Raw genomic sequence first — 14,416 nt, 5'->3', positions numbered from 1 at the left:
ACTACTTCTCAGTGGGCAAGTTGAGCCCAACCCAGGTCCAGACACTCCTACATGCGCTATTTGCAAGTCGGATGTCTCTGTCAATGATAAAGCAATATTGTGTGACAATTGTGATGCCTGGTGTCACATCTCATGTGTAGGCATCTCGGCTTCTTCGTACAGTGTTCTCACCCGTCTTAGCAGTTTTTCGTGGATATGCTGTAAGTGTAACAGCATCAATGCAGAATTATCATCTTCCCTTCTGGATGCTGATTTCACTAACCGCTACTCAGCTCTCCATGACGATGCAAGCGAGGTTGATGTTGCAAGTGGTCCTCAAGCCTCCACTCCCACTGACAAGGCACCACCCCTACAGTTCTCTTCACCAAGGAAAAATAGAAGGAAGGCATTGAAAGCAGTCATAATTAACTGCAATGGCCTCAAGAGTTTTACGAAACAGTCCCAATTTCAGGCTCTGATCGATCACCACAGACCTGATATCATACTTGGTTGTGAATCGAAGCTAGACGGCACCTGCCCGACATATAGCGTCTTTCCTAGCTCTTACAATGTTTTTCGAAAGGACAGAAATGAACATGGGGGAGGAGTTTTTGTAGCTGTTCACAACTCCCTCATCGTGTCAAATTGTCCAGAGCTTGACACAGACTGCGAGCTAGTATGGTGTCACCTTCAATTCACAAATGCCAAGCCTCTCTTCATTGCAAGCTATTACCGCCCTCCTTCTGGTCGAGAACAAGGACTCGAAGAACTACGCAACTCAATTGCCACATTGATGTCTAGACACCGACGCAATCATCCAAATATTATTATCGGCGGGGACTTTAACCTACCAGATATCGATTGGAAGGAATGCATTGTTAAAAACAGCAATCGCACTAGCATCCACCAACTCCTCCTTGATATCCTGCTAGAGAACTCTCTTCTCCAGTTTGTTAATGAAGTAACCCGCCCTGTATCTGAGAATACACTTGATCTTCTTCTTGCGTCAAATCCAACACTGGTGTCCGATGTCTGTGTCCATCCAGGAATATCGGACCATAACATCGTTGCTTTTTCGATCTCGGGGAATCCAAGAACTTGCCGCATTCCGCCCAGAAAAATCTACCAATTCCACAAAGCTGATCTTCAGAAACTCCGCAAGGCTGTTGCAAAATTCTCAATGGATTTTCTATCATCTTCACCAGAGCTGAAGTCAGTTGATGAAAACTGGACCTGTATCACATCACTCATCAACAAGTGCAAGGATGAATTCATCCCATCCAAGATGTCAAGAGCCAGACGCAACTTGCCATGGATCACCATTTCCCTCAAAAGGCAAATGAGGAAGCGGGATCGTTTGTTCAAGAAGGCACGAAGTCAGCCTAGTGCATCCAATTGGAAGGCCTACAGGCAGCTTCGAAACGAACTGACCAAACGTGTTCGCCAAGCTCATCACAATTACGTCTGCAACATAATAGGTGAGAGCCTATATGCGAACCCCAAGGCTTTCTGGTCATATGTAAAACAGCGTAGATCTGAAAACTTTGGTATACCACCCTTGAGAAATGATAACAAGCTCCATATCACAAACAAGGACAAGGCTGAATGTTTGAATAATTACTTTCATTCTACCTTCACCAAGAGCAACGTGGATCAAGTTTGCATAAACCGGCCCTCCCTATACAATGATATAGGGCATCTCCACATCCACCGGTCTGGTGTAGTTAAGCAACTGCTTCAACTGAATCCATCCAAAGCCAGTGGCCCAGATGAGATACATCCAAGAATTCTGAAGATGCTAGCACACGAAATAGCCCCTGCATTGTCATTTCTGTTTCAACAGAGTTACAATGCCGGAGAAGTGCCTTTAGACTGGAAACGTGCACTTGTAGCCCCTATTCATAAGGCAGGAGATAAATGTTGCCCAGGTAACTACAGACCTATATCGCTGACGTGTATCTGCAGTAAGGTGATGGAACATATTATGCTTAGCCACATTTCTAAACATCTTGCAGCTAACAACATACTCATTGATGAACAGCATGGTTTCAGACAGAATCTTTCGACAACAACACAACTTGTCACAGCTACCGATGATTGGTCATCCTCTCTTCAATCTAGAGGCCAAACTGATACCATCTTTCTTGACTTCCAAAAAGCGTTTGATCGCGTACCATATCCACACCTTAGATCCAAACTACATTACTACGGAATCAGGGGAGACTCTCTCCGCTGGACTATGTCACTCCTAGCGAATAGACATCAAGCTGTCGTCGTCAATGGTGCTCGCTCAGCATGGATGCCTGTTACTTCAGGAGTGCCGCAGGGTTCTGTCATCGGCCCCGTACTTTTCCTGCTGTACATCAATGACATCAAACTCAACATCAAGTCCACAATGCGTCTATTTGCAGATGACAGTGTCATCTATCGGCGTATCGACTCTCCCTCTGACACTCATATACTGCAAGAAGATCTCCATGTTCTTGCAGACTGGTCTACTAAATGGCTGATGGGATTCAACATCAAGAAGTGTGCTACATTGTCAATCACAAACAAGAAGCACCCCGTCACAGTGGACTACACCCTACTAAATGAGTCAATTCCTCGAGTAAAACAATACAAGTATCTTGGTGTCACGATTACCCATGACCTTAAATGGAACACCCAATGTAAACTCGCCACCCAGAAAGGCAATAGAACCCTTGGCCTCCTACGCAGAACTCTATCACCGTGCACCAAGAACATCAAATCCAAAGCCTACACAATGCTTGTTCGTCCTCAACTTGAGTATGGCAGTGAAGCTTGGAACCCTCGTACTCTGACATCAATACAAAGTCTTGAGAAAGTACAGCGAGCTGCCGCCCGTTTTGTATACCAAGACTACCGGAGAATAACATCAGTCACAGCACTTGTCAACAAACTGGGATGGGATACCCTTCACAACCGCAGGCTTCTTGCACAGTCCACTTTGTTTTACAAGATGCACCATCATCAACTCAACATGCCTTTTCCCACTCACATTATCCCAGCTACATATCTGGGCAGAAATGATCACCCTCTGAAGTATGCAGTACCCCCAGCCTCCATTGATAGCTTTAAGTACTCCTTCTATCCTCGCACCATCTGGACGTGGAACCACCTATCAGCTGCTGCAGTAACATCTCCAACAGTGACCATCTTCCAGGAGGCTGCTCTACCCATCATCAGAGCGTTGCCTCCTCCTGTTGGGTCCAAGCTACTGTAGACTCCACGTCTCGGTTTTTACTTGCACGTCCACCGTTTTATTGTAAATAATAGACATCATCCACTGTTTTGAATTACTTCATGCACTGTCACTATGCCAGCACGTTGCACGGACATCCCAGTTTAGCTGTATGATAGCTGCCATCGGGATTATCTCTACAAGTAACAAGTAACAAGTAACAAGTAACAAGTAACAAGTAACAAGTAACGCATTGATAACATCAATAATATCAGTAGTGTAGAGCAGGGGTTCTCAAACCTTTTCCTTAAAGGTAAAGACCTGTTTTGGAAACGCCCCCTCTCAAAAAATGAAATGGAAACTCTTATTATCAATCATGTGAAAGAATATGTTTTGACTAATAATCACGTATTAGTCAAAACATATTCTTTCACATGATTGGTAATAAGAGCTTCCATTTCATTTTTTGAGAGGGGGCGTTTCCAAAACAGGTCTTTACCTTTAAGGAAAAGGTTTGAGAAACCGCCTACTAATTGATACATTTGGTAAATTATTACATCTATTTGGACCTGATATAATAACGCACGTGTCGCGCACGTGTGGGGGTAGTCCCATATACATCTTTATGTGTACAGTGCTTGTAACTTTATCAAGACTGGGCCAAATTTCAAATTGCTCCGGTTGTCTCATTTTCGCTCGCTGGAACATTGCCAGCACAAACCGTTTTCTTCGTATTTATTTGTGTTCTTGATCCGACTTCAAAACATGTGAAATAGAAAATCATTTTGCATTCTATACGTTGCTTTCGGGGGAGTAGATTATCTCAATCACAAGAAGGAAGGAAAAACATGAAATTTGATGTACGAAAAGCATGGAGAGTTGTCCACAAATGATGTCATCAAATTGAATATCGCCCTCTAGTGACTAGTCATTTCGAAAAACCTTAACCTTCTTATTTCTTGTCCGATTTTGTTCAAATTTTCACTGATTTTATTCAAAAAATCTTAAACTTTACAATAAAAGTAACTTAGTATGAAGGTTTTGGTTCCCTTTAAGATACATGTACCTTTTTGTACTGTCTTCACATTCCAGGTTTCTTAATCATATATCGTCGCTTTTCTAACACAATCCTTAATTCCTGCCTTATATTCTCATTGTAAACGTTCTATCAGCTAGGATCAAGGCCAGCTCATTTAACTTCACCCTCCTATCTACATCTTCTTGCCAATGCAATCTCACATCCACCACCATCGTTGATTGTATTCCCAAGATGACAAGTATCATCAACCTTCTCAACATCCCTCATACACATCCCTTCTCGCTCCCTACTACTCCATTACTAATCTCTCTGCATTTCTTGCACTCAGCCATTTCGTTGGCATTTTCACTAGACCAGCTCATCTTGCATAAATCCACTTGTACATGACATGCATCTGATAGGGTTCCTCATCACTTTCTATAGCCACATACACTGCAATGATCTATTATGTTTTCTTCCACGGATGTTGCCCAACCACTTGCTTTCATTACCTTTGTCTTTCAAGTGTTGACTTTAAGGCCCCTGCACTGAAATGCATTCTTCCAGTTCATGAAATCCTTCTTCAGCTGGTGCATTGGTTCAGCCATCAAAACTAAGTCACCTGCATACAACATGTTTAATAAAACATCTTTCTTTACTGACTCTAATAAAACATCAATCACAGTAGACAACAGTAGTGGATACAAGACTGATCCCTGATGTATACCCACTCCAACACGAAAACACCCATGATCACCCATGATGGTCCATAATTATGGAGCTTCTACTTCCTTAGCATTCACAACACCATTCCAAACATGAAGAGAGAAGAATAAGAAACAAAACACCAAGATAATGAGGAAAGCGATGGTGATTTATATTAGAAACAGATACTCTAGGCTATCAAAGTGTAGAAAAGGGCAACATTCTCTTTTTATCTGAAATAATGCTGCATACAACATATAAGTCTGACTTATTCACAATATGGGGTTATAAAAACTAATTGTATTTCAAAGTTTCTTTTACACAACATTAATCTCTCAATTCTACATTGTACTCTTATGATTATACTTGTACTGTAATGATTATATTTTGTCACATGTTTTCTGGAAGACAAATAAACTTGATACTTGATACTTGATACTTCAAAACAGCTATTCTTGATTAAACAAATTATATATGTTATCATGCCACACACAGAAAAGAAAACATCAGATTATGTGATGGATGAGTCATTTTATATTATCCATAATGAATTGATGTCTTTTAAAAGGATGCGCATTTTGAGTGGAAGCAATATACATGTACGTCTACAGCGAACATGTACTGTATATAGCAAGTACATAGTCTTCAGAGGTTTCAAAATATCGTGATCACGTTGATTTGCAATAGGACAAAGCGCAAGACTAAAATCTTTCTTACGGATGTATTCATTGTTATTCTTCGATTGTATTACTACATTGTACCAATCATCTCTTTGAAATTCAGGGGAGTGTTTTACAAAGATCCTAAATTGAACGTATCTCTAAGTTGGACTTAATAATTATGGAAAGCCATTGGCATCTATGGAAATAATTTGTAAAAATTATTTTAAAAGGCATCAAATGTTGATTCAAATCGTTCATATTTTCTATTACCAAAGAGATTTCGTGTTCTTGACGTGGAATTTAAAAAAAGTCTAAAATACTTGAATTATTGCTTTTGAATATATTTTATTTTAAGGCTACAAGTCGCGCTCCATAATGTTTAAGTCTAACTTAGATGTTAAGTTTGATTTAGGATCTTTGTGAACCCCCCCCCCCCCCCCCTCCCGGTCCTGGTTCATTCAAATTTAAATATTGAATTGTTTTAGAGCGGTAAATTCCCATATCAATTTTTCTGCCTAATTGTTTTCCTTCATTTTTATTAAACAGATAGCGAGAGAGAATACACATACAGATAGAGAAGACAGAATGAACATGGCGCTTTCTACAGCAGTGAAGGAAGGCGATCTTGTAAAGACAAGGTCTATTCTGGAAGACGAGACAGGTGATACCAAGCTAGTAATGCTATGCAGTGTGGATCCCGATGGTAAGACACCCCTTCATATCGCTTCAGAAGAAGGGCATATCGACCTCGTGAAATATATGACTGATTTGGGCGTGGATCTAGAAAAACGAAGTAGAAGCGGCGACGCCCCTCTTCACTATGCGTCTCGAAGTGGTCGTCAGAATGTTGCTCAATATCTCATCGGGGAAGGAGCAGATACCAACATTGGTAATAGCAATGGCTATACACCTCTTCATCTTGCTTCGGAGGAGGACCATGTTGGTGTTGTAGAATGTTTAGTGAAATCTGGAGCAGATATAAACAAGGGTTCATATGATGGTTCTACACCCCTTTATACTTCAGCAAGAAATGGTCGTCTCGATGTTGTGAAATATCTCATAACTCAAGGAGCAGATATGACATTAAAGGGATATGAAGGTAAAACTTCGCTTAGTACTGCGGCTTCCTGTGGTCATCTTGATGTAGTTAAATATCTCTTAACTGAAGGTGCAAATATCAACATGGATGACAACAACAAATACACACCACTTCACGCTGCATCTAAAGAGGGTCACCTTCATGTTGTTGAATATCTGGCCAATGCAGGAGCTGATATCAATGAAGCATCTCATAATGGTTATACTTCGCTGTCAACCGCATTAATGGAGGGACATCAGGGCATTGTGGAGTTTCTCATAGTTAAGGAAGCAGACATTGGCAACATCAATGACGTCGGTCCACTTGTGCTTTCGAAAACATCATCAGAGGGCTACACCGACGTTGTAAGGTATATCATAACTAAAGGGGTAAACTACGATTTGGGTGATAATGATTGTTTGACACCACTACATCACGCGTCACAGAATGGTCATCTCCAAGTTGTTGAATGTCTGGTGGATGCAGGAGCAGATGTCAACAAATCATCCGATAACGGACACGCACCTCTCTATACTGCATTAATTAAAGGTCACCTTGACATTGTAAAATATCTTATCCTTACATCGGCAGATATTGGGATCAGAGATGACATCGGCACAAACGCAATTCGTCATGCGTTTATTTATGGGTATCTCGATGTTTTAAAATATCTCATCGGTAAAGTTGATGATCTTGATAGGTGTGATGTTGATGGTAACACACCTCTTTATCTTGCATCAAAGACAGGCCTTCTCGACCTTGTTGAGTGCATCGCGAATAAAGGAGCAGATGTGAACAAAGCATCAGGACATGATGGTCTCATGCCCCTCTACGCTGCTTCGCAAGGAGGCTATCTCGAGGTAGTTGAATGCCTCGTGACTAAAGGAGCAGATGTGAACAAAGCATCAGGACATCATGGTACACCGTTACATGGAGCAAGGCAAGGGGGGCATACACTAGTTGTGAAATACCTCATGTCTAAAGGTACAGACCTAAATACATGTTGTACTGATGATAATGAATATACACTTCTTCATATTGCTTCAAAGACAGGTCAATTTGATATTGTCGAGTGTCTCGTAAATGCAGGGGCAGATGTAAACAAGGTATCACACGATGGTTATGCACCACTAGGCATAGCATTACGTTATGAACAACGGGAAATAGCAGTATTTTTCATGGCAAAGGAAGCAGATCTTGGACGTACTGATACTTACCATACTATCCTCCAAAATGCATCTTCCAGTGGTAATACCGATGCTGTAAAATATATCATACGTAAAGGAGTTGACGTTAATACTAGTGATGGATATGGTTTTACATCCCTCTATTACGCGACACGAAACGGACATATTGATGTTGTTAAATGTCTGGTGAATGCAGGAGCTGATGTCAAGAAAGCAGCAAATAATGGCGAGGAATCTCTCTATACAGCGTCATATAAAGGTCATGTAGACATTGTAAAATATCTTATTTCTAAAGGCGCCAACCCGAATTGTGTTGAAAACGATGGTTATACACCACTGTACATTGCCTCACAAGAGGGTCATCTTGATTCTGTTAAATGTCTAGTAAATGCAGGAGCTGATGTCAAGAAAGCAGCAACGAATGGCGCGACACCTCTTCATGCGGCATCATCTAATGGTACAGTAGACATTGTAATATATCTAATTTCTCAAACAGCGAACCCGAATTCGGTTAATAACGATGGTTCTACACCCCTGTGGATTGCCTCACAAACGGGTCATCTCGAAGTTGTTGAATGTTTAGTGAATGCAGGAGCTGATGCTAAGAAAGCAACGCATCAAGGATGGACACCTCTATATGTGGCGTCAGGTAAAGGTCGTGTAGACATTGTGAAATATCTAATTTCTCAAGGAGCAAACCCGAATTCTGTTACAAACAATGGTCATACACCCCTGTACCTTACATCAGAAGAAGGTCATCTTGATGTTGTTAAATGTCTAGTGAATGCAGGAGCTGATGTGGAGAAAGCAACGGAGAAAGGCAGGACACCTCTTCATGTGGCGTCAGGTAAAGGCCATGTAGACATTGTAAAATTTCTCATTTCTCAAGGAGCAAACCCGAATTCGGTTGATAAAGATGGTATAACACCCCTCTACATTGCCTCACAAGTGGGTCATCTTCATATTGTTGAATTGCTAGTTAATGTAGGAGCTGATGAGGAGAAAGCAACGGATAAAGGATGGACACCTCTTCATGTGGCGTCAGGTAACAGTCATGTAGACATTGTAATATATCTAATTTCTCAAAGAGCGAACCCGAATTCGGTTAATAACGACGGTTCTACACCCCTGTGGATTGCCTCACAAAAGGGTCATCTCGAAGTTGTTGAATGTTTAGTGAATGCAGGAGCTGGTGTAGGGAAAGCATCGAATAAAGGTTGGACACCTCTTCATGTGGCGTCAGGTAAAGGTCGTGTAGACATTGTGAAATATCTAATTTCTCAAGGAGCAAACCCGAATTCTGTTACAAACAATGGTCATACACCCCTGTACCTTACATCAGAAGAAGGTCATCTTGATGTTGTTAAATGTCTAGTGAATGCAGGAGCTGATGTGGAGAAAGCAACGGAGAAAGGCAGGACACCTCTTCATGTGGCGTCAGGTAAAGGCCATGTAGACATTGTAAAATTTCTCATTTCTCAAGGAGCAAACCCGAATTCGGTTGATAAAGATGGTATAACACCCCTCTACATTGCCTCACAAGTGGGTCATCTTCATATTGTTGAATTGCTAGTTAATGTAGGAGCTGATGAGGAGAAAGCAACGGATAAAGGATGGACACCTCTTCATGTGGCGTCAGGTAACAGTCATGTAGACATTGTAATATATCTAATTTCTCAAAGAGCGAACCCGAATTCGGTTAATAACGACGGTTCTACACCCCTGTGGATTGCCTCACAAACGGGTCATCTCGAAGTTGTTGAATGTTTAGTGAATGCAGGAGCTGGTGTAGAGAAAGTATCGAATAAAGGTTGGACACCTCTTCGAGCTGCGTCATGTTGGGGTCATGTAGACATTGTAAAATATCTAATTTCTCAAGAAGCAAACCCGAATTCTGTTAACGACGATGGTTATACAACCCTATGCATTGCCTCACAAGAGGGTCATCTCGAAGTTGTTGAATGTCTTTTGAATTCCGGAGCTGATGTCAAGAAAGCAGCGAAGAATGGCGTGACACCTCTTTATGTGGCGTCAGGTAAAGGCCATGTAGATATTGTAAAATATCTAATTTCTCAAGAAGCAAACCCGAATTATGTTACAAACAATGGTCATACACCCCTGCACCTTGCCTCAGAAGAGGGTCATCTTGATGTTGTTAAATGTCTAGTGAATGCAAGAGCTGATGTGGAGAAAGCAACGGAGAAAGGCTTGACACCTCTTCATGTGGCATCAGGTAGAGGTCATGTAGATATTGTAAAATATCTCGTTTGCCAAGGAGCAAGCCCGAATTCGGTTAGAAACGATGGTACTACACCCCTGTTCAATGCCTCACAAGAGGGTCATCTCGAGGTTATTAAATACCTGGTGAATGCGGGAGCTGATGTGAAGAAAGCAACAGAGAATAGCATGACAACTCTTCATGCGGCTTCAGATAAAGGTCATGTAGACATTGTAACCTATCTCATTTCACAAGGCGCAGACCCGAATTCGGGAAATAGCAATGGTAATACACCCCTGTTCGGTGCCTCCCGTGAGGGTCATCTTGATGTGGTTAAATTACTAGTGAATGCAGGAGCTGATGCTAAGAAAGCAACGCATCAAGGATGGACACCTCTACAAGTGGCGTCAGGGAGAGGTCATGTACACACTGTAGAATATCTCATTTCCCAAGGAGATAATCCGAATTCGGTTACAAACAATGGTAATACACCCCTGTTCGGTGCCTCCCGTGAGGGTCATCTTGATGTGGTTAAATTACTAGTGAATGCAGGAGCTGATGCTAAGAAAGCAACGCATCAAGGATGGACACCTCTATATGTGGCGTCAGGTAGAGGTCATGTACACACTGTAGAATATCTCATTTCCCAAGGAGCAAGCCCGAATTCGGTTACAAACGATGGTACTACACCCCTGTTCAATGCCTCACAAGAGGGTCATCTCGAGGTTATTAAATACCTGGTGAATGCGGGAGCTGATTTCAAGAAAGCAGCAAAGAGTGGCTCGACACCTCTTCATGTGGCGTCAGGTAAAGGTCGTGTAGACATTGTGAAATATCTAATTTCTCAAGGAGCAAACCCGAATTCTGTTACAAACAATGGTCATACACCCCTGTACCTTACATCAGAAGAAGGTCATCTTGATGTTGTTAAATGTCTAGTGAATGCAGGAGCTGATGTGGAGAAAGCAACGGAGAAAGGCAGGACACCTCTTCATGTGGCGTCAGGTAAAGGCCATGTAGACATTGTAAAATTTCTCATTTCTCAAGGAGCAAACCCGAATTCGGTTGATAAAGATGGTATAACACCCCTCTACATTGCCTCACAAGTGGGTCATCTTCATATTGTTGAATTGCTAGTTAATGTAGGAGCTGATGAGGAGAAAGCAACGGATAAAGGATGGACACCTCTTCATGTGGCGTCAGGTAACAGTCATGTAGACATTGTAATATATCTAATTTCTCAAAGAGCGAACCCGAATTCGGTTAATAACGACGGTTCTACACCCCTGTGGATTGCCTCACAAAAGGGTCATCTCGAAGTTGTTGAATGTTTAGTGAATGCAGGAGCTGGTGTAGGGAAAGCATCGAATAAAGGTTGGACACCTCTTCATGTGGCGTCAGGTAAAGGTCGTGTAGACATTGTGAAATATCTAATTTCTCAAGGAGCAAACCCGAATTATGTTACAAACAATGGTCATACACCCCTGTACCTTACATCACAAGAAGGTCATCTTGATGTTGTTAAATGTCTAGTGAATGCAGGAGCTGATGTGGAGAAAGCAACGGAGAAAGGCAGGACACCTCTTCATGTGGCGTCAGGTAAAGGCCATGTAGACATTGTAAAATTTCTCATTTCTCAAGGAGCAAACCCGAATTCGGTTGATAAAGATGGTATAACACCCCTCTACATTGCCTCACAAGTGGGTCATCTTCATATTGTTGAATTGCTAGTTAATGTAGGAGCTGATGAGGAGAAAGCAACGGATAAAGGATGGACACCTCTTCATGTGGCGTCAGGTAACAGTCATGTAGACATTGTAATATATCTAATTTCTCAAAGAGCGAACCCGAATTCGGTTAATAACGACGGTTCTACACCCCTGTGGATTGCCTCACAAACGGGTCATCTCGAAGTTGTTGAATGTTTAGTGAATGCAGGAGCTGGTGTAGAGAAAGTATCGAATAAAGGTTGGACACCTCTTCGAGCTGCGTCATGTTGGGGTCATGTAGACATTGTAAAATATCTAATTTCTCAAGAAGCAAACCCGAATTCTGTTAACGACGATGGTTATACAACCCTATGCATTGCCTCACAAGAGGGTCATCTCGAAGTTGTTGAATGTCTTTTGAATTCCGGAGCTGATGTCAAGAAAGCAGCGAAGAATGGCGTGACACCTCTTTATGTGGCGTCAGGTAAAGGCCATGTAGATATTGTAAAATATCTAATTTCTCAAGAAGCAAACCCGAATTATGTTACAAACAATGGTCATACACCCCTGCACCTTGCCTCAGAAGAGGGTCATCTTGATGTTGTTAAATGTCTAGTGAATGCAAGAGCTGATGTGGAGAAAGCAACGGAGAAAGGCTTGACACCTCTTCATGTGGCATCAGGTAGAGGTCATGTAGATATTGTAAAATATCTCGTTTGCCAAGGAGCAAGCCCGAATTCGGTTAGAAACGATGGTACTACACCCCTGTTCAATGCCTCCCGTAAGGGTCATCTTGATGTGGTTAAATTACTTGTGAATGCAGGAGCTGATGCTAAGAAAGCAACGCATCAAGGATGGACACCTCTACAAGTGGCGTCAGGTAGAGGTCATGTACACACTGTAGAATATCTCATTTCCCAAGGAGATAATCCAAATTCGGTTACAAACAATGGTAATACACCCCTGTTCGGTGCCTCCCGTGAGGGTCATCTTGATGTGGTTAAATTACTAGTGAATGCAGGAGCTGATGCTAAGAAAGCAACGCATCAAGGATGGACACCTCTATATGTGGCGTCAGGTAGAGGTCATGTACACACTGTAGAATATCTCATTTCCCAAGGAGCAAGCCCGAATTCGGTTACAAACGATGGTACTACACCCCTGTTCAATGCCTCACAAGAGGGTCATCTCGAGGTTATTAAATACCTGGTGAATGCGGGAGCTGATGTGAAGAAAGCAACAGAGAATAGCATGACACCTCTTCATGCGGCTTCAGATAAAGGTCATGTAGACATTGTAACCTATCTCATTTCACAAGGCGCAGACCCGAATTCGGGAAATAGCAATGGTAAAACACCCCTGTTCGGTGCCTCCCGTGAGGGTCATCTTGATGTGGTTAAATTACTAGTGAATGCAGGAGCTGATGCTAAGAAAGCAACGCATCAAGGATGGACACCTCTACAAGTGGCGTCAGGTAGAGGTCATGTACACACTGTAGAATATCTCATTTCCCAAGGAGATAATCCGAATTCGGTTACAAACAATGGTACTACACCCCTGTTCGGTGCCTCCCGTGAGGGTCATCTCGAGGTTATTAAATGCCTAGTGAATGCGGGAGCCGATGTTAAAAAAGCAACAAAGAATGACAAGACACCTCTACTTGCGGCTTCAGTTAGAGGTTATGTAGACATTGTAACCTATCTCATTTCACAAGGCGCAGACCCGAATTCGGGAAATAGCAATATTAATACACCCCTGTTCGGTGCCTCTCAAGATGGTCATCTTGATGTTGTTGAATGTCTAGTGAATGCAGGAGCCGATGTCGAAAAAGCAGCAAAGAATGGCATGACACCCCTACATGCAGCTTCAGGCAGAGGTCATGTTCACATTGTACAATATCTCATTTCTCAAGGAGCAAACCCGAATTCGGTTGAAAACAGTGGTTGTACACCCCTGTTCATTGCTTCTAAAGATGGCCATCTCCATGTTGTTGAATTTCTGGTGGATGCAGGAGCATATATCAATACATCATCGAATAATGGACAAGCACCACTCTATACTGCATTGATTAAAGGTCGCCTTGACATTGTAAACTATTTAATCATTAGAGATGCAGATATTGGGAGCAGAGATGACATCGGCACAACGGCAATTCGACATGCGTTTCTTAATGGTTTCCTCGATGTTGTCAAATATCTCATCGGTAAGGTTGATGACCTTGATAGATATGATATTGATGGTAACACACCTCTTTATCTTGCATCAAAGAAAGGCCTTCTCGACCTTGTTGAGCGCCTTGTGAGTAAAGGAGCAGATCTGAACATATCATCAGGGCATGATAGCTTCACGCCCCTCTACGCCGCTTCACAAGGTGGCTATCTCGAGGTAGTTGAATGCCTCGTGGATAAAGGAGCAGATGTGAACAAGGCATCGGGACATCATGGTACACCGTTACATGGAGCAACGCAAGGGGGGCATACACTAGTTGTGAAATACCTCATGTCTAAAGGTACAGACCTAAATACATGTTGTACTGATGATAATGAATATACACTTCTTCATATTGCTTCAAAGACAGGTCAATTTGATATTGTCGAGTGTCTCGTAAATGCAGGGGCAGATGTAAACAAGGTATCACACGATGGTTATGCACCACTA

At 42.2% G+C, this 14,416-nt stretch overlaps 1 protein-coding gene across 1 annotated transcript; it reads left to right on the top strand.

The window, feature by feature from the left end:
* The first annotated feature begins 6,157 nt into the window (after positions 1 to 6,157).
* LOC589750 lies at positions 6,158 to 14,384 on the top strand. The gene is made up of 7 exons (XM_030993924.1): positions 6,158 to 7,562; positions 8,328 to 8,480; positions 8,613 to 8,876; positions 9,207 to 11,113; positions 11,210 to 11,450; positions 11,583 to 14,143; positions 14,373 to 14,384. Exons 1-7 carry the CDS (start codon positions 6,158 to 6,160, stop codon positions 14,382 to 14,384), a joined length of 6,543 nt encoding a protein of 2,180 aa, XP_030849784.1.
* Positions 14,385 to 14,416: the final 32 nt, after the last annotated feature.

This window comes from Strongylocentrotus purpuratus, unplaced genomic scaffold (genome assembly GCF_000002235.5).
Source record: "Strongylocentrotus purpuratus isolate Spur 01 unplaced genomic scaffold, Spur_5.0 spur5_scaffold_20, whole genome shotgun sequence".
In the NCBI taxonomy this organism is placed as follows: domain Eukaryota; kingdom Metazoa; phylum Echinodermata; class Echinoidea; order Camarodonta; family Strongylocentrotidae; genus Strongylocentrotus; species Strongylocentrotus purpuratus.
Note: the sequence above shows the minus strand (reverse complement) of the source record. Positions and strands in the feature narration are given on the sequence as shown.